Source organism: Podarcis vaucheri (assembly GCF_965113315.1).
Source record: "Podarcis vaucheri genome assembly, chromosome: 13".
Taxonomy (NCBI): domain Eukaryota; kingdom Metazoa; phylum Chordata; class Lepidosauria; order Squamata; family Lacertidae; genus Podarcis; species Podarcis vaucheri.
The window spans coordinates 29,014,266-29,033,062 of NC_138751.1; the positions used below are offsets into that span (position 1 = coordinate 29,014,266).

Consider the following 18,797-nt stretch of genomic DNA (forward strand, 5'->3'; position numbering starts at 1 on the left):
ACGCGAACAGCTGGGCTTTGTTGTTGTCGTTTGCTTTAAACATGGAATACTTTTGTGGAAGGATGAGAAGGACCAAGTGTGTCCGCATCCTGTGGTGTTCTGTCATGGTTACCAAGCGGCCCAATAAAGTATTCGCTGAAAAAGCTGAAAGTGAGAAGGCGAAGAAACGGCCATTCATAAGTTCGTTTGTTCCTGTTGCCAAGGGGGCGGGGAATCAATAATAAAGTTTTGTTGAAAGATATATGTCCCCAGAACTACAGCGTGAGAAGTTTCAATAAAGTTTGTTGAACGGTACAGGAAGAAATGAATGAATGAATGGAAGTTCACGGCCCCTCCCTATAAAAACAACCTTGCGCTTTCCCTTAATAAAAGTTCCCTTTCTGAGGAATGCTGTCGTCTGCGGTTACCGTGAAATAAAGTTTTGTTGAAAGACAAAACCACTTCCCGCGAGATTACGAAAAAAATTGTTTCATCGGCCTTCAAGTCCTCCCCCCCCCCCGCCCTGCTTCCCTATTTGTTTCCAGCGCCCGGCGTCGCGAGACTTTTCGAGTCTCCCCCTGCGTTCCGACCGTGTGCGCCTGCGCGCGAAGGAGGGCAAGCGAGTGCTCACACGCGCGCATGTGCGTGCTCTCGCGATATTTGGAGAAACAGGAGCAGGTAGAGAGGAGTTGGGGGAAGGAACCCCCGAGCGGCTGCAAAGGAAGCCACGGCGTCGGCGGCCGGGAGGACGACGACGGCGATTTCTCCCCACGTTCTCGCGAGAGTTGGTGGCTAACCTTCTCCCTTGCTCACTTTTCTACCTTTCCTCTTCCCCCCAAACCCCTCCCCCCACCCGAACCTGGAAGCGGCTCCGTTTCGCTCTGGGAAGTACTAGGAGGAAGAGGAAGGTGGGGGTCCCGGCTTGGGGGCCTCGCTAGAGACTCAGGCTGAGGGCAGGGGAGCCCCCTCGGTGGGGACGCAGGGGCCCAGGGGTTTTCCCACACAGCCAGGCCTTGGGGCGGGTGGAGGTGTTCCCATCTCCCCGCCCCCGTGCTCTCTTCTCAGGAACTTAGGGGGTGTTTGAGGTAGGAACTAAGTCCGACCCTCATCTTTCTTTCCACGGGGGCCTTGAGTTAGTGGGGAGGGGGTACCCCTGACCAAGAGGAGCACGTTGCTTAAATATCTGGGTGGCTTAGAAACGAAGGGGCCTATTGTTTGGGGGACCGCTGCTTCAGAAAACTGGGGGTGGGGTCTTTTTCTGAAGCTCTCTTTGTGGGGGGTTGGGCAGCAGGTTGGAGAACTCCCAAACTTATTGCCCATTTACAAAGGGACCCAAGAGCATCTTACTTAGTGCTCCTGGCGTGTTTATGTTCTGAAACCGGTGGATAACTGAGGTAGGGTAGTTGTTCAGGGTCTTCCATCCTACCTTTGAAGTCTAAGTACAGGGGACATTCTTGCCATTGCTGCTTGTCCCCTGTTCAGAGGGTTGGGGGTAGCCTGTGGGGCGACTTCTCCCATAATATAATTTGTCGACCCAGATCCTTGTAAAGAAACCACATTCAGCCCCATGTAGGAGAGAGAAGGGTGGGCTGAATGTAGGAAAGGGTAACGAAAGTGAAAGCAGCCCTTCTGTTTTGGAAGCGGGTAAGTTGAGGTTTAGACTTTGGGGGTTTTGGAGGATTCCCCCCTCTTTTCAAGCACAGTGGAGAAGGAATGCCAAACCCAGAGAGACATGGGGGTAAGAAGGATTCAGGAGGAGGGGGGTCCTTGTATCAAGAAGCAGTGTCCAGCAGCGGCACTTCAAACAGCAAAGAGAGGCACCGACTCTCCAAGCACAAACGACACAAGTCCAGGCATTCCAAAGACTCACCGATGGGGGCCCAAGAAGCTGGAGCACCGCTCGGCAGCATGATCAAGCCATTGGTGGAATATGATGATATCAGCTCTGACTCGGACACCTTTTCAGATGAAGCAGTCGTCAAGTTGGAACGCAGGGAGAATGATGAGAGAAAAGGGACATCGGAAAGGAGTGACCGGCTACACAGGCATCGGCATCATCAACACAAGCGAGTCCGTGAGTTGATGAAAAGCAAGCTGGTAGACAAAGAGAAGAGACTGGACAGGAACCAAGACTCCTCAGGCAAGTTGAGTTCCACTAAAGAAAGGGTGTCGGGGGCCTCCAAAAAGCTACATGAGGAGAATGATGACCATTCATCTAAGTCATTCAAGAGCAGCAGCAAGGAGTCCCGGTCAGCCAAATCGCACAAGGAAAAGTCCAGGAAAGAACGAGAGACTAAGTCCGGTCACAAAGACCGTAGCAAAAGTCACCGCAAAAGGGATGCTCCTAAAAGTTACAAATCGCTGGACAGTCCAAAGCGGAAATCCAGAAGTCCCCATCGCAAGTGGTCAGACAGTCCCAAGCAGGATGATAGCCCCTCAGGAGCCTCTTACACACAGGACTATGATCTCAGCCCTCCACGCTCACACACATCCAGTAACTATGATTCCTACAAGAAGAGTCCCGGTGGGTCTTCACGGAGACCATCAGTCAGCCCACCATACAAGGAGCCTGCTGCATACCAATCCAATATGCGCTCTCCCAGCCCATACGGCAGGCGGCAGCGGTCGGTCAGCCCATACAGCAGGAGGCGTTCATCAAGCTACGAGAGAGGAAGTGGGTCTTACAGTGGAAGGTCGCCTAGCCCATTCAACCGAAGGCGCTCCAGCAGTCCTTTTGTTTCCAAGCGGTCGCTGAGTCGAAGTCCTGTGTCCAGGTGTGTGGCCTTTATCTTTAGTTTAAAGTGTTTGACTTCTTTGGTTCGGATGGTGCTCGTGTCCTGAAGTCAGATAAAAAAAGTATTTGCTTCTCCCCTGTAACGTGATTGGTTTAGGGTACAAGGTCTTTGTTGCTTGATTAGATAATTATTATTTTCACTTTATTGCATTGGGGAACTGAGTTTGAAAGGTAACCAAACCCATTCAGCCAGTGAGACACTGGTTCAGTTCAGATGTCGCGCTGAATCATTGTTCCCCAGCCTGGTGCCCTGCAGATTTTTTTAGGCTACAACTCCCATCATTCTTGATCTTTGAACATGCTGGCTGGGGATGATACCTAGAGGATACTAGTTTGGGAAAGGTTGTGCTAAACCATCGTCTAGCATGACAAGAATGAGTACAGTGAGCGTTGGAATAACATGCTTCCTCATCCTGCTCCTCCATGGCTTTGAGGAGATGTTTAGAAGTTTTTGTTTAGATTAACTAGCTTGTTGTTTGAAACAAGGTAACTTAAAACCACGTGTTAAGCTGCCTTGTTGAAGCAAATCATAGTTAGCATCAACCACAATTTAGGATTCAGATAACGCACTGAACTGTGGTTAATGAAAATCGGAAACAAAAAAACTCTTTGGAGCTACACCAGAAGAGGGGATAGGGGAGATGGAAACTACTGCAGCTCATCCTCATCATAGTAAACTAGAGTTTAATGTGACCCCTGAAAGTGAACCATGATTTGGACACAATTTCTGAAGTGGCAAACCATGGTTCCATTTTGTAGCATGTCAGTTTCTAATCTACAGTGGTGCCTCGCAAGACGGAAAACTCGCTAGACGAAAGAGTTTTCCGTTTTGGAGGTGCTTCGCAAAACAAATTTCCTATGGGCTTGCTTCGCAAGACGAAAATGTCTTGCGAGTTCCTGCGGTTTTTTTCCCTTCCCCCCCCTTTTCTAAGCCGCTTATCAGCTGATCCGATAAGCCGCTAATCCGTCAATGGGCTTGCTTCGCAAGACGAAAAAAACGCTAGACGAAGAGAATCACAGAACGGATTCTTTTCCTCTTGCGAGGCACCACTGTATACAGCTGGTGGAGATGCACAGAATGGGAAAATTGATGGATACCTTTTACTAAATCTTGCTTATGTTAACTAAAAAAGCAAGGTTTAGAGTTGCAGAGAACTGTTCCATCCTGATCCTAAGTATATTGAGCAGTAGAAAGTGAGGTACGTTGGAAGTCAATAGAACCAAAGTCTCAGATTGCAGTGGTAACCAAGGTACCGATTTCTCACAAGATTTGTTCCTGGTATGTGGTTACCAGGTTCCACTCGTTTCAGTAGTACTTGGTTTCAATTAAATCTGCCTTGGATAGCTGCTTTTGTCAAGGTAGAACAGGTGAATATGAAATCTCCCCATACATGAGTTGTGGTGTATGTAACCCAAATCTCAAGATGTGTGTCGAAATGTTTGCTTGTGATCCATTACCACATTCATGTTAGATGTCAGTACTTCAGAAATCCCTTTTGAATACAGCTAGTGATCACCTTCAAGGGAATCCAGGCATCCTACAATCTGTTTAAATTGACCTTGGGGGCAGTAAAATGTTTTTAACAGTCAGTCAGTAAAGGGGATCTTGAATTCACTACTAACATCCTTGCTAGTCCTTTGTCAAAGCCAGTCAACACCTTTCACCTGTTCAGTTTACTTAGAATGAGATTGCATTTTTGCCATTTCTGAAACTTAGTTATTTCATAATCTGGATGTGTAGAATTGCTTTGGTCACAGATCACCCAACAGCTTGCTCAGTGTTAGAAACTGAGATATGAAAGCTAGGAACTAAATGGCACCTTAAACCTAGTTATGGGCGCACCAAGGAATGTTTAGGTGCGCTTTTTATAACAAGAATACAAGCTGAAAATGAATGAACTGCGGCTAAAATACTATGTTCTTTTTTCACATGGGCTAGTCCTTCTCCTGCCCACCCCACTAATATTCTCCAGTCTTCACAGAGTAGTTGGAAGTGGGGAGGAAGAAAAAGGTCCTCCTTTCCTTCTGTTCTGCAGTTTTAATATGAAATCTTAGGCACAGTACTGCGCCCAGAGCTCAGAAACAGCTTGTACTTATGAAATTCCCTGTTGAAAAATGCGCCTAGAACAATGTGAGTTTCGAACACTGAGCTTGCTGCTGGTGCTTTGAATGTGCAAAGTTGCCATTAGACTCTAAGCTCCTTGTGCTCTATCTAGTGCCTAGCACCTTGTCAGTGTGAAACAAACATATAGTCACCATCTTGTTTTGGCTATCTAGTCACTAGATTCTAGTGGGGTCGTATCTGCCAAGCCATGAACTCTGTGGATAGCCTTCAGCAAATCCCTGTCTCTCAGCCACCATTCCCCACCTGTACAGTAGTAACATCTCTTGGGTCAGGCAGGTTGATTCCTGGCAGCTACTTCTAAACAGTGTAGAGCAAGTGCAGCTGCCATTTCCTGCTCATTAAGGAGCAAGTGCTATCAGAAAATTCTCTCTGGCATACAGCATCTCTTTTTAATGAAAAAGAACTGGATAATGAGAGCTGATTGCAAGCACTTGGGGTACCTTAAGTACTTTTAGGAAGCTGCTATGAAAAGGAGTGCCTGGTGGAGCCTTTGTTAGGTACTAGGTAGAGTAAGCTTGAACAGAGTAGATGTTTAAATATTTAAATATGTGAACCTATGAGGGGATCTCTTTCCTGTTTGTTTTCATGCACCTTTGTTCATCTCTTTGGCTTTGTCTACTCTTGACTTTTTTTCCTTTATGTGTATGCTGCGTTATTTCACTAGGTGCTTAAAAAAACCCTTAACTTGCTCTAGTTCACCTCCTTTTCCCTACTGGGAGTAGAAAGTTAATGTTCCTTGATAGAAAGCATGTTCTCTTGCTTCTGGACTGTTTCATGGGAACAATAGGAAAAGACCCCTTAGGGCAAAATAAATTTTTCAAAATTTGAAGAAGCCAAGTATCAAATGAGTTGCCTGCTTTGGACACGGGTGGGGGTGGTGTCCAGTTTCTAGTTTCTAGCCAAATTGAGCAGAGGCAGGTATGCTGTTTAATGAGAGTGGGGTTGCAGATCATGGGAAATACCCTACCTGCAGGAACACTTTCCACATTGGCCCATCTACTGTGCAGTTCCTTCACACTTCAGAGGATTCTGGGAAATGTCTTAGCATACATGCTTGAATTTATGGACTGCAAGAGAGGCCTGCTATGTGTAGCCATCACCTCACTGAAATTAAAGTGTGCCCGAGAAAACTGCAGTGCTGTGTGCATTCCAGGGAAATATTGGTTAATGGTGAACAAACGATCTTTTCAGACAACCGTTTCTAGTCTTGTTATTGTGGAAGTTCTGTGGGGCACTCTTTTGAAGTCCGGTGTTAGAAATAAATTCTTGAAAAGTTTGAAAATGCCAATGAAGGAATTTCTCATTGTCACAGTAGGTTCCTGAGAGTCGAGAAAAGATGCTCAGACATTCCACTTGCAGTTCTTTGGACGTGTCTTAGTCAAAACAAAAGGGAGGGATAGAGTTACATGGACATAGAGCTTTCAAACAGCCTGGAAAAAACAAAAGAGCTCTTTTCCAGTGTATCAAAGCTTCCCTGCTTGGTTGCTTGAAAGTGATTCTTACTCCGCGTGGAAAGCTAGGCAAGTGGATATTTGCATATATAACTTGGAGGGTCCTTGAAGGAATTACAAGAAAACATCCTGGTGATTGTGTGTGTAGGATAAATGGATGTCCCCAACAGTGGTGGTCATCTGCTCTAGGGAAGACAATCTGATTTGTGCCCCAGTCAAGGGAGGCACACCCAGGGAAGAACCTACCTAGCAACTGGCTGTTTTTCCCTGATGGAGGCTTTCAGAATAGCAACTGTGAATAGTGAGCTAGCTGTCACCAAGAGCCCAACTGGCATTTCCCATGTCAGAGGCCATTCAGAGAGTTTGAACAGTCTGAAATGGCAGGTATGCCTGTTGTAGTTACTTATTGACAGTCTGATGTGCACACAGAATGAAGTTAGAGTGACTGCCCTGAAGCTGAATTCAGTTTGTTTACTAAACTGAATCAATGACACTCCTTTTGGTTGCTCCTAGAGGGGCTGCCTTCTGCTGTGTGTGCCCTCCTCCTCCCCAGTCTCCTGGTCCTTGTACAGCCAAATCTCAGAGCCTAATTTAAATTGTCCCTGCCTGTCATAAGCAGCAGTGCATTCAGTCCTGTGCATTTAGTGAAAAATGCAGCTGGGATTTTTCCAACACTGCCTGTGAGTGTCAAAAGTAATGCTGTCTTTCAGTAGTGGTTGTAAAATATATGCCCAAACTTTCAAATCACCCGTAACTAATAAGGCAACCAAATAAAACTTCACTATCTCCAGGAACGTTACATTTTGAGCTGCTAAAATGGCTCTTAGCAGCATCTTGTCCTTGCCAGCTAAGACAGAGTACCAGGATTTGGTTGAGTTTTCATTTCAAAGGAATTGCTTCATCTTCTGAAAACACCTGACTCCAATAGTTGGTTTAACATTTTTGAACTTGTGAGGTAACTGTTTAGTACATATTCTTTTACTCGAATCCCCCCCCCCCCATGTTCCTGTGTTCCTGTTTAGGAATGATTTAGATTACGGTGATCAATTGACCTGTCAGGAAATCAGTGTGTTTTTACATGAGTAGAATGTGTACTTTTATTTAAAATGCATCTCTGGGTTATTTGTGGGGCATAGGAATTTGTTCATCCCCCCCCCCCAAAAAAAGAAAATATAGTCCAGCCCACCACATGGTCTGAGGGATGGTGGACCGGCCCACGGCTGAAAAAGGTTGCTGACCCCTGGTGTAGTGTTTCTAGCCCCCGGGCAAGTTGGCTAGGAGACGAATACACCATGTCCAGAAGTTGTCCACCTCTACTTTGGCAGGTAGTGCAGTGGCTGATTGTTTAATGTGTTGTGTAAAAAAAATGTGTCTGAGAACCTCTAATAGAAGCAAATGGGGAAGCCGGTGAGGAGTTAAAATGTTCATTGGAGCCACAGGATCACAGCCATGTTTACACACTTCAAGCAAGCCCCCCACCCCTTTGAGAGCTAAAGGTTTGCGTTTTTACCTAAAACCCGACTGTAGCGTTCTTTGGAGATTCTGATTTTCCCCTTCTTTTTCCACAGGAAGCCAGTGAAGTCTCGAAGTAGAAGTCCTGCTTACTCGAGGCACTCATCTTCACATAACAAAAAGCAGAGATCTGGGTCCCGCAGTCGCCATTCCAGTATCTCACCTGCCCGGCTACCACTGAACTCCAGCCTGGGAGCTGAACTGAGTAGAAAGAAAAAAGAGAGGGCAGCTGCTGCTGCAGCCGCAGCAAAGGTTGATGGGAAGGAGAGGAAGGACTCTCCTAGCGTTTTATCTAGGAAAGAAAACAGTTTGGCTGAAGTTAAAGAACCAGCGGTTGAGGCCAAAAAGGCAAAAACGGCTAAACCTGAGAAGTGCCCTTCTGACATTGAGCCAGCAAATGTCACACAGCACAACACAGAGACAAAAACTACTCCTGAGCCCCTAAAAACAAAGGCAGTAGAGAACCATGAGAAGAAACCTCCTGCTTCAGTTAAAGACTCGAAAGCAATGGGAACAAAAGATATGAAACTTGCAGGCGGAAAGGAGGAAACTGTGACTCCAAAGGAAACAGAGACAGCCAAGCAAGAGGTCCCACCTCTTTTGCCTTCTGTTAAGTCACTACCTCCTCTGCCAACATCGTCGCCCCCTGCTCAGGCTCCTCCTCCGTTACCCCCTTTGCCTCCATCACCAGTTATTCCCCCTCTTCCGCCTGCCCAGTCACCTGCCACTCACACTCCTGCTTTAGTTCCATCATGTCTGCCGTCGTCTACCCACTCCAGGACATCTCTGACTACTCAGGCTAACTCTCAACCCACCATGCAGTCCTCCTTAAAGGCGCATGTATCTGTGACAACTGCTGTTCCGCATCTGAAAACGTCAACGTTGCCTCCGCTTCCTTTTCCACCTGTCTTGCCTGGGGAAGATGACATGGATAGGTAAGGGGAATAACCAAGCAAACCTCTTCCACAAAGGGTTGGTAATATTATGGACCAGGACTTGTTAGAATTTATGTATCTGCTCATTTCTCATTGCAAATGAAATAATCTGGTGTTTGAAATGTGATTTGGCTTTCTGAAAATGGCACAGATAGTGAAGAAAAACTCAAGGCCTCAGGTGTAGAAAGCAGCTTTGGAATGTATGGAGAGGATACCAGGTATATGGAACGTGTAAAACAGGCCTCTAAATTAGTGGGATGGTTAGTATTGGGGCTCCCTCGCAGGAAATGAAAGATATGGCCCCAAGTTAGAGCATGTTGAATAAATGATCTTTGCTTCAGTAACTGAGCTGAAAGAGGCTTTAGCCTGAAATTCTGGACAGCTGTTGCCAGTCAGGATAGTACTGGATTTAGCTAACATTAATGATTGGTTGTACACCAGCACTATTCCTTGTATAGCATATATCAGGGGTCAGCAACCTAAGGCCCATGGGCGGCTCGTGGCCCACACAGGTTGTTTAACTGGCCCACGAGCCGCCCACTCGACGAGTCCCCCCGCGCTGCACTAAAACGGTGCAGCATGGGGACTCGCTTTCTCTGCACTGAAAATCACGTCTGCACATGCACAGACGCTGGAAATTGCATCTGTGTAGATGCAGATGCTGGAAATCACATCTGTGCAGATACAGACGCCAACGGCCCACCGAGGGATCTCTGCTGGAGTGAACCGGCCCAGGCAAGGTAAACCTTGCCGACCCCTGGCATATATAAACCTAAATTTTTGTTTTAGTATTGTTCCCTTGTTCACAATGCCTCACTTATGTGGCCAGCTCAGAAAAAAAATCCCCAGTTAGCAAAAGTTTAAGTGCGTCAGGTTTATGCTACTGGGCTCAAATTTTTCTCTTTAAAGGACTTGGCAGTCAGGTTCAGACTATCTTGTCTTGGTTCATTAATCTGAGAAATGCATGAGTGTTTAGCCCTTGCACACACCCCTTCACAGTTTGCTGCTTTCCACAGTTAAACTAGGATACTTCTTGTTAACCCTAGTTTCCTATTTTGGATTAACTGGGAAACTATGGTTACCGGCTTTAAGACAAGCCAGCATATTAGCCTGGATATTGAACTATGTTTAATATCCTAACTTGTTTTGAAGTTTGTAACATAGTTTTCCATTTTGGACAAAATGGGTTCAACAGAGACTTCCTGATTTAATCGTGGCAAAGGAGCTGCCTGTGCACTGAGAGATTATCATCCGAGCAAGGACAGTATGTGGCATTTGCTTCCCTATCAATGTTTGATTGCTGTATTTGGGGTCAGAGAGAATATTCTCACAATACAGAGTCTGAGTTTTTAGGGAGGTTGGGCTTCTTTTTTAGCGAGTCCTTTGGCTCATTTGCTTTTTCTGGATAGGTTCTCAGCCTTCTTATCAAACCAAGGCTTGTTTTAGTCTAACTCTAGTTTGTTAAAACTACAATCCCCTGAATTTGTAGATAACCACGTTCAGATGTAATGCTAAATAATGGACGAAGCTGAGGCTTTTGTTTTCCCCACTCCTTGTCGGGTGTAGTTGTAAGGAGGAGATAAACTCATGCCAGTCTTTGTTAAAATATTCCTAAATATTGACGTAACTGTAAGTCTTGAATTAACTATGAACATGGAAATTGCCCGTCTTTTTGGCTTGTGAGGTGGTTTTCCTTTCTAAGGAGCATGTACTGTGATGTCATACAAACGTACAGGCAGTGTTAGAGACTGGGTTACGAAAGTTGGGAGCTAAATGGCACCTTAAACCTGGGTTATGGGCGCAACAACGGAATGTCTAGGTGTGCTTTTTTCTAGCGACAACAAAGCTGAAAATGAACAGCAGCTAAAATATTATGTTAATTTTTCATATGGTCTAGTCCTTCCCTGTAATATTCTTAAAAGGGTCTCTCCTCCAATCTTCAGAGAGTAGTTGGAAGTGGGGAGGCAGTTTTAATATGAAATCTTAGGCACAGTACTGCGCCCAGAGCTTAGAAACTGCTCGCACTTATGAAATTCCCTGTCGTAAAATGCAATGCGCCTAGAACAATGGGAGTTTTGAGCACTGGGTGTGGGATCTGGTTTTGCCTCTTCTCTCCAATTCAGCTAGAGCCCATAGAGGCTTCCAAGAGAGAGATTGGAATGGTGCGTTGTGATCATATTCTGCGCTTGTAGAATCTAATGTTCTATATGGTGAAAGTTATGTAAACCATCTTCAAACAATTGAGTGGGGGTTTGCTTTGTTTACAATATTGTTCTTTTTTTAAAATAATACTGACACTACTAGGGGAGATAAGATAGGGAGGATCAAAGATTAGTAGGGTGGTGATGAGGGAGTCATAGTTAATGCCCGGCAGCTGTGTTGAACCATACAGCCCACCTTTAGAGTTGTGGGGCTGGAATTTGCCAAAGAAGCCCGATACTTTAAAAATCCTGCCCAGAGGAAAGACCTTCAATCCATCTGATCAGCTGTGCAATTAAGCAAAGACCTAGTGCACCCCTGAAAGAGAGTTTACAGGGCAGTAGATCTAGCTGACTTTGGCCATCAGAAGTCAAAAGTTCTCAGTGTCACTAGCCAGACTGACTTCTAGGGAGGGGCTTCATTCCTGACCTCAAACAGGGCAGTTAGTTGGACCCCAGGTATGAAGTTTTGCTAGGCTTAGCTCGGCGTTACTCATTTTCAGAGGAGGTAGTGACATTTTCTGTGTGTGCACCTCACACAGGGCTGATTCAAAGTTGCATATATACATTGCTTGACAACTGGATACAGGCGGAAACCATTTCACACTGGGGTTTCATTCATACCCCTTGTGCATGTCATTAGAGCACCCTTTCTGCCTCCTTCCGGGTCTAAAAGAACCCATGTATTGGCAATCACGTGTCAATTGGATGTTCTGAAAATGATCACTGCCTGTCTTTCAAAAAGCAGTGTGTTTGAAGTGAAATGAAAGCTCTTGTCTGAAGGCCATGGGGGATTAAGGCCACTCGTGGTTGCTAGTCATGATGGCTACATTACCCTCCAGCATTGGAAGCAGTATGTCTCTGAGTGATGGGGATCATGAGCAAAAGAGTGCTTTAGTACTCGTGCCCTGCTTGTGGGCTTTCCAGAGGCATCTGGTTGGCCATTTTGAAAACAGCAGGCTGTACTAGATGGGTCTTTTGTTTGATCCAGCTGATCTCTCCTTAACTAATCCTACATATGTAGTGGTGCATTCACACATGCACATTACCACTTTAGGTTGTCCCGCTGACTCTGCACACAAACCAGCCTGTAGTTCTGATTCAATTTGGTGATGGTGAGGGGTGTCACACCTGTAACACCAGGTAATTGAAGATGGATGAAGATTTAAATTTTAACTTGCAGAGAAAATTGCTTCATGTAAAAAGCTCATATATGCAGCGGTCAGAAAGTCAGCCCACTCCTCTTTTTTATTTTTTTAGCAGAAATTAATATTTACAAGTAACAGTTGAGGGGTGTTTCTCTTCTCTTTTTCCTATCTACCCCTCCCTCCCTCTCACCAACCATGGCAAAGAGGGCTCCAATTCTTCACATCTGCTGGGGGGGGGGGTGCAATGGACCCCAGAAGTGGCAACCATTTCAGCTCCCAGTGCATTGCTGGAGCACGTATAAGTGTTCCCCGTTATGTCCTTGTTTTGACTTCTTCTGGGCCCAACAGGACCCCGCATCAGCGATTGCGTGTCAGTTGGATACTCCTAAAATGGTCTCCACCTGTATGCAGGAGCAGAAAGGGGTTAGATGGCCAGTCAATCTAACAGATAACGTACAAGGGAGGAAAGGAGTACCTGTCCAAACCAGCCTTTTTCTGGCTTCTCTAGATATTGCCTACTCATTTTGGCCCCAAAGTTGCGACCATGAGTGTAGATGCTTCCTAGTGTGTGTATGTGTTTGTGTGTTAAAGTAACTTTGGATACCCAAATCGATGCCATATACTAGATTTGGTTCTTGTATGGCGCATCGCTTGGGATGAGCTAAATACCAACAAATACTCACTGTCGATAAAGTTGGAATCCTGGTGACTATCACATTGCTCCAAAAAAGAAAGCTTATGTCACCTTTGTGTTAGAGGGTGTTGAGATGTGACAAGTAGTTGCTCTAAATAATTCATAAATGTGCCCTTCTTTTGTTTTGTTTTGTTTTTCCTGGTGCTTTAGCCCAAAGGAGATTGTTCCCTCAAAACCTGTGAAGAAGGAGAAAGACCAGAGACCACGACACTTGCTCACGGACCTCCCACTCCCTCCAGAGCTTCCTGGTGGAGACCCTTCCCCTCCAGAGTCTCCAGAACCAAAGGCAGCCACACCACCTCAGCAACCATGTAGAAAGAGACCAAAGTAAGTGTGGAGAGGACATCTGTTTGCATAGCGGCCACTTCAGGGAAACATCTGGTCATTTTGGTAAGGTTTGGAATTAATGGGAAGAATCATAAGAAACCAGATGAAGATAGATGCTTAGCTACTCACCCAAGTTGTGTAAAGCAGTTCCTTCCAGGAAAGTAGAGCTTGCCAGATCATTGCTCAAGCAATCTCATGCCATGTTTTCGTAGTGATAAGAACAGTTAGCATTTATGTCTTGTATTCTCATTCATTCTGAATCACCTTATAGGAGCCTTGTGTGGCAATTGCCAAAGGCTACATACTGTGTTGAAGGCAGAGGCAAGATTTGAACTGGGAACTACTGGTTCCCAGCTGAGTTACCGTGCCATGTTAGGTGTCATGTGCAGACTGATAAACCTGTTTGTGAATTGATACACGTGATTCCTCTTTAATGATTAAAAATAGAATAAACTCTGCATAATATGTTGACATTCATGCTTCTAAAATAACAATAGAAACAGCATGGAGAGGCTGAAATCTACTCCTTGGAGGCCTGGCAGAATTAAAAGAGCTCATGAGGCAGAGTAAAGCTAAGAAGATGCTAACCTTTTGTGGCTCATAGGGGAGAGTATTCTGCAAGCAAAATGTCACTACTGAAAAAGCATTACTGTTAGAGGATACCAGCCTTGTCTTTAGCAAGGAAGGCATCTGTCAAAGGGTTCCACCGGAAGATATTAAGACACAGGGAAGGTCATTGAGAAAGATGCATTTTCTATATAAATACCTAAAATATAAACTATTATGGCCTAACCAATGTGGAACATTAATATTCAATGTTGACACCTTACAATTCAGCTCAGAAATAGATTGGTAGCCAGTAAAGATTTATTTAACTCTGGTGTAACTGAGTCTGTCTGACTAGCACCAGTAAATAACACTATGATTACGTTGCAAATCTATATAAAACTTTTTTAAAGGGAGAGGAAATGGCAGAAGAAAGAGGTTCATAAAAGGAATCTCTTTGCACATAAAGAGTAAGTCTTTAGGAATCTTTTCGGGTGACGAGAGAGGGAAAACATTACTACGTAGAAGGTAGCAAATGGCAAATCAGAGGGCCACTGATTTTTGGTGTGGTGCGGGAATCAGCTGCTCATATCCTAACTAAAGGGAAGAAGCCAAATTCCCAGAGCAAATGTATTTTCTTTGTGTTTATTTATTAAATGTAACCTGCTCTATTTTTATAAAATATTGAAAACAATGGACACAAATTTACAGAAGCAAAACAAATAGCAAGCAACTGACTGAGGATTCACTTTGTAAGAGCACCAATGCAGAAATAGTCTGGCAACATCTGTAGAGCCACATCTCTGTGACAGGATCTGTAGTAGCAAGACTGAGGAAGATCTCTGTCTGAGACTTTGGAAGCCCAGTGCATGTTGGAATACTACTGGACCAATAGCTAAAATCTGTATAAAACAGCTTCAATTCTCAAATATGTTTAAACACCTAGTCCTGTAATGTCTCAATGGGAATTTGCCCAGAACCAATGTCTGAGGTTCTTCAAACTCCTAAGAGGAAGCGTGGAGCATAAATGTAATAAATAACATATCAAATTAGAAATTTCAGTCAGTGTTACAACTTGTATGCATGCATGCTCTAAAGAATCTGTAGTGTCAGGTTTTGATATAGGAACCATGAAGGCAGATAATGGACAGGAAAATCCACCAAAGCTTGTTATTCAGAAACGTTTTGTCGAAGTCGGCATTTGGGATTTTTACAGCTCTTGTGCTTCTCCTACGCAACTCCCATCTCTCTCTCTCTCTCTCACACACACAGAATCTGTTGTCCTCGTTACGGTGAGAGGAGGCAGACGGAAAGTGACTGGGGAAAGCGCTGCGTGGACAAATTTGATATCATTGGTATTATCGGCGAGGGGACCTATGGGCAAGTGTACAAAGCCAAGGACAAGGACACAGGTGGGTACTCGGTGCACACTATTTTCTTATTTATTCATACATACTTTTCAAATTTATACATTTAACTAATTTTATACATTTAACTAATTTACAGTCATTTTGACATTTCAAATCTTGACTTCCTCCCCCCTCTTTCTGTGGTTCCTTAAATTTGTTTTTAATATCTTCTGCATATCCAAATTATCTTAATTTGCTCATTTGTTCATATTCTTTCAATATATACTCTTGTAAAACTGCAGGTTATTACAGTAATCCTGCCAGTGTTTTTATCGGTTTGTAATTTATCTGTAAATATTCAATTTCCATTCTTTTATTTTTAAAAAATACGTTACCTTGATTTCTTATTCTTCCGGTAAGTTTTGCCATTTCTGCATATTCCATAAGTTTTTGTATCCATTCTTCCTTTGCTGGGACTTTGCTTCTTTCCGTTTTTGGGCGCGTAACATTCTTGCTGCTGTAGTAGCATACATAAATAAGTTTCTATACATTTTAGGTCGTTCTGTCCCTATAATTCCCAAAGGTTATTTTAAGCATCCTTTTCATTTTCATAGAAAAGTGCACACTATTTTCAGTCCGTTTTTCTCATATTGAATTCACTTTTAAGTAGCTGTCGCAGAGTGTGCCGGTCAGCCTTCTTCCCTTGGGGATTTCCCAGTTGGCTCCTCCCACCATTCCCCTGTATTTAACCAATCCATGGCAGTACCCTATAAAAAACGCACCATGTTGTCTAACTGCTTTCACATTTGTTGACATCAGCTGTTTTCGTATAGGCAGAGGCAGTATGCTTACGGATACCAGTTACTAGAAACTGCAGGAGGGGAGAGGACTGTTGTGCTCGTGTCCTGTTTGTGGGCTTCCCACAAGCAAATCGTTGACTGGATGCTGGACTAGATGGGTCACCGGCCCTGATCCAGCTGGGCTCTTCCTACATGGATGTGGCCGGTGGCCATGTAATTGTCAGGAGTTCAGCCTGCACTCAAGTAGGACCCTGGCAGAGACACGTGCCCAACTGGCATGTTCTCTCCTTCCTGGTTGATCATTCAGGAGCTTTATAAGCTTTCTTCAGCCCGAGCATCACAGCGACTGATGCCAACCGACACCGGCACACTTAGGGATCCGCGGAGTTTGTGCATCATGCACGTGACAGACCTGCGCAACTCAGCATTTTGGCTAATCCAGTTTATTTACATATAAACACACACGGAGCACTGCAACATGGCTCCCACTCTCTCTAGCATCAGACAGCAAAGAGAAAAAAGAACAAAGGACAATAGTCCCACTTCATGGAACACAGTAACACAAACATCCTGTCTCCATCACTTCCCACTCTGTAGAGTCAAAACATACACCGTCATGTGATAGACAAAAATCCCATGACTGCAATCATAGATCAGAAATTCTAGCAGTAATAGGCTGCTGCTTGGAGGGCTCTTTTAATTCACCATTTCTTCAGAATGTAATGCCAGTATGCTTTCTCATGTTTCCTCACAACAAACCCTGTGCAGTACGCCACGATTGATAGTATAAGAAGAGGCCTAGGGATGTATCCAGGCTGAATTTCCTACTTTCCTCCCCAACACTAGCCATGGCCTCACAGTCCAAAGCAATAGTCTTGCAATGATTTGTAAGAACAAAATGGGCAAGATGACTGGCAGTTGACAATAATTGTCTTCTTGATGTCAGATTGTAAGTGTGCAAATAACATAATGTATCTCTTACTGCTGCTCCTACTATTATTAAATTTGTATACTGCCCTTCATCCGTGGATCTCAGCGTGGTTCACAATATAAAAATACAAAATACATAATAAAAACAAGGACAAAACAAATCAATTAACCTTACTTCCCCCCCCCCAACCCCAAGCAGTGTTGGCCTTATCTACCAACCAGTGTTGTACTTATCAAAGGTCCGGCTGTGCTGACTTAATATTTCTTCATGTAACTTGGAAGGGAGGGTTGCGTTTAAGAGGACCAGCCTTTTTGCGGCTCATTTTTTATTGCAAATGGTTGCCTGCCTTCTTACCGATTGCCGTTTGTGTTTGACAGGCGAGTTGGTGGCTTTGAAGAAAGTGCGGCTGGACAATGAAAAGGAGGGCTTCCCCATCACGGCCATCCGTGAAATCAAAATTCTCCGGCAGTTGATTCACCGCAGTGTTGTCAACATGAAGGAAATCGTCACAGACAAACAAGATGCACTGGATTTCAAGAAGGACAAAGGTATCGAAGGACATTGTGCTGAGAAGTAAGATGTGAGACTGATGCAGGTTGCGTGGCCCCCCCTTGGTAGCAGTGAACATACTTAGCGTATAAAAATGCTCCATCCAGGTAAAGGATTCTGCGTAGCCTTGCTTCAATTTTCGCCAGGGGTGCTAGCGTGGCAAAGGCTTGTCTTGTCACAAACATTCATGTCTGAAGTTTGCTCTCCCATTTTGAGGATCTTTCGTGAGATATGTAGAAGAGTTTCAGGCTTTCCCAGTCCATCCCTTTTACTTGGGTGCCATAACCGTGGTGAGCAGGGAAGGAAATGTTTCTCTCTTTAGAGATCAGTTCAGTGCAGTGACCTATATGATTCCAAGGTGAGTGATGGGCTGGCACATGCCAATTTTAACACACACACCCCCGGAAATCATGACAATCTTCATAAATATTAAGGAAGGCAGAAAAAGGAGGGTTTCAGCTGTAAATACAGAGTCAGAGCAAAAGCTGTTCTTGCCTTTTCCTGCTCACACTATAATCCATCTTGGAAATTTCACAGACAAGTGTTTGGCCTAAAGCACAAAATTGTGTGCTTTGACACTTTCAGTATTAACAGGCGTTTTCTCCTTCTTACCTTCTCCCAGGTGCCTTTTATCTTGTATTTGAATATATGGACCACGACCTCATGGGATTGCTAGAATCTGGATTGGTGCATTTCTCAGAGGACCACATCAAGTCTTTCATGAAGCAGTTGATGGAGGGGCTCGACTACTGTCACAAAAAAAACTTTCTACATCGAGACATAAAATGCTCCAACATCTTATTAAACAACAGGTAACTGCCAGACCAAATCAACAAAGGAGATGTGGCTCCCAATTCCTGTGCTTTTTAAGTCCAATGTGGAAAGGTTTTTGGAAGCTGCAGCTCGTATAAAACGCAACAGCCAGATTGCTTTCTGGAATATACGTGGTGGATGATGCTACAACAGACCTCCACCAAATGCACTTTTAAAGAACAATTGAAAGTGCTAGTTGTTACCTATGAAGTCCTAAACATTTTGCAGACAGGATATCTGAAAGACTCCTCTGATACGACTCTGCTTCAGGGGATTAATCTCTACTTCAAAGATAGGCTTCACTTAAAATAAGCTTTGGAGGCCTTGTTGTATTTCCCACCACCAAGCGAAACAGAGCCTTTTCTGTGGTGGCACCCCAACTTTGAAATGCCCTCCCTGAGGAGGCCTTTAAAACTTATTTTACTTCTATGTAGCGTTTTGACTAATTTAAATTTGATTAATTCCACTCTGTTTAATTCCCCCCCCCAAACAAATAATAATTTGTTCTTAAATCTTTTTTTTTTATTGTGCCGTTTTAAATTGGGCATTGCATTTGTGGTGCCTCATACCATTGCTTTATAAAAACGAATAAATAGAATTATAAGTCATTAGGAACTGGGCTGTAGCACATGTCTTTTAAGGCTTG

The 18,797-nt window shown here is 44.3% G+C and overlaps 1 protein-coding gene across 3 annotated transcripts in view; it reads left to right on the forward strand.

Annotated features, from left to right (window-relative positions):
- Window positions 1-614: 614 nt before the first annotated feature.
- The window catches only part of CDK12 (cyclin dependent kinase 12), a 31,647-nt gene continuing 13,464 nt past the window's right edge, over window positions 615-18,797 (forward strand). For 2 of the 3 annotated variants that reach the window (XM_082195494.1, XM_082195496.1), the window contains exons 1-6: window positions 617-2,753; window positions 7,918-8,796; window positions 12,987-13,163; window positions 14,982-15,121; window positions 17,167-17,337; window positions 17,961-18,150. In XM_082195494.1, coding sequence (XP_082051620.1) covers window positions 1,693-2,753; window positions 7,918-8,796; window positions 12,987-13,163; window positions 14,982-15,121; window positions 17,167-17,337; window positions 17,961-18,150 — 2,618 coding nt within the window. In that variant the 5' untranslated portion in view covers window positions 617-1,692. Of the gene's footprint in view, window positions 2,754-7,917; window positions 8,797-12,986; window positions 13,164-14,981; window positions 15,122-17,166; window positions 17,338-17,960; window positions 18,151-18,797 lie in introns of all 3 variants that reach the window. The other variant, XM_082195495.1, reaches the window with a different exon arrangement.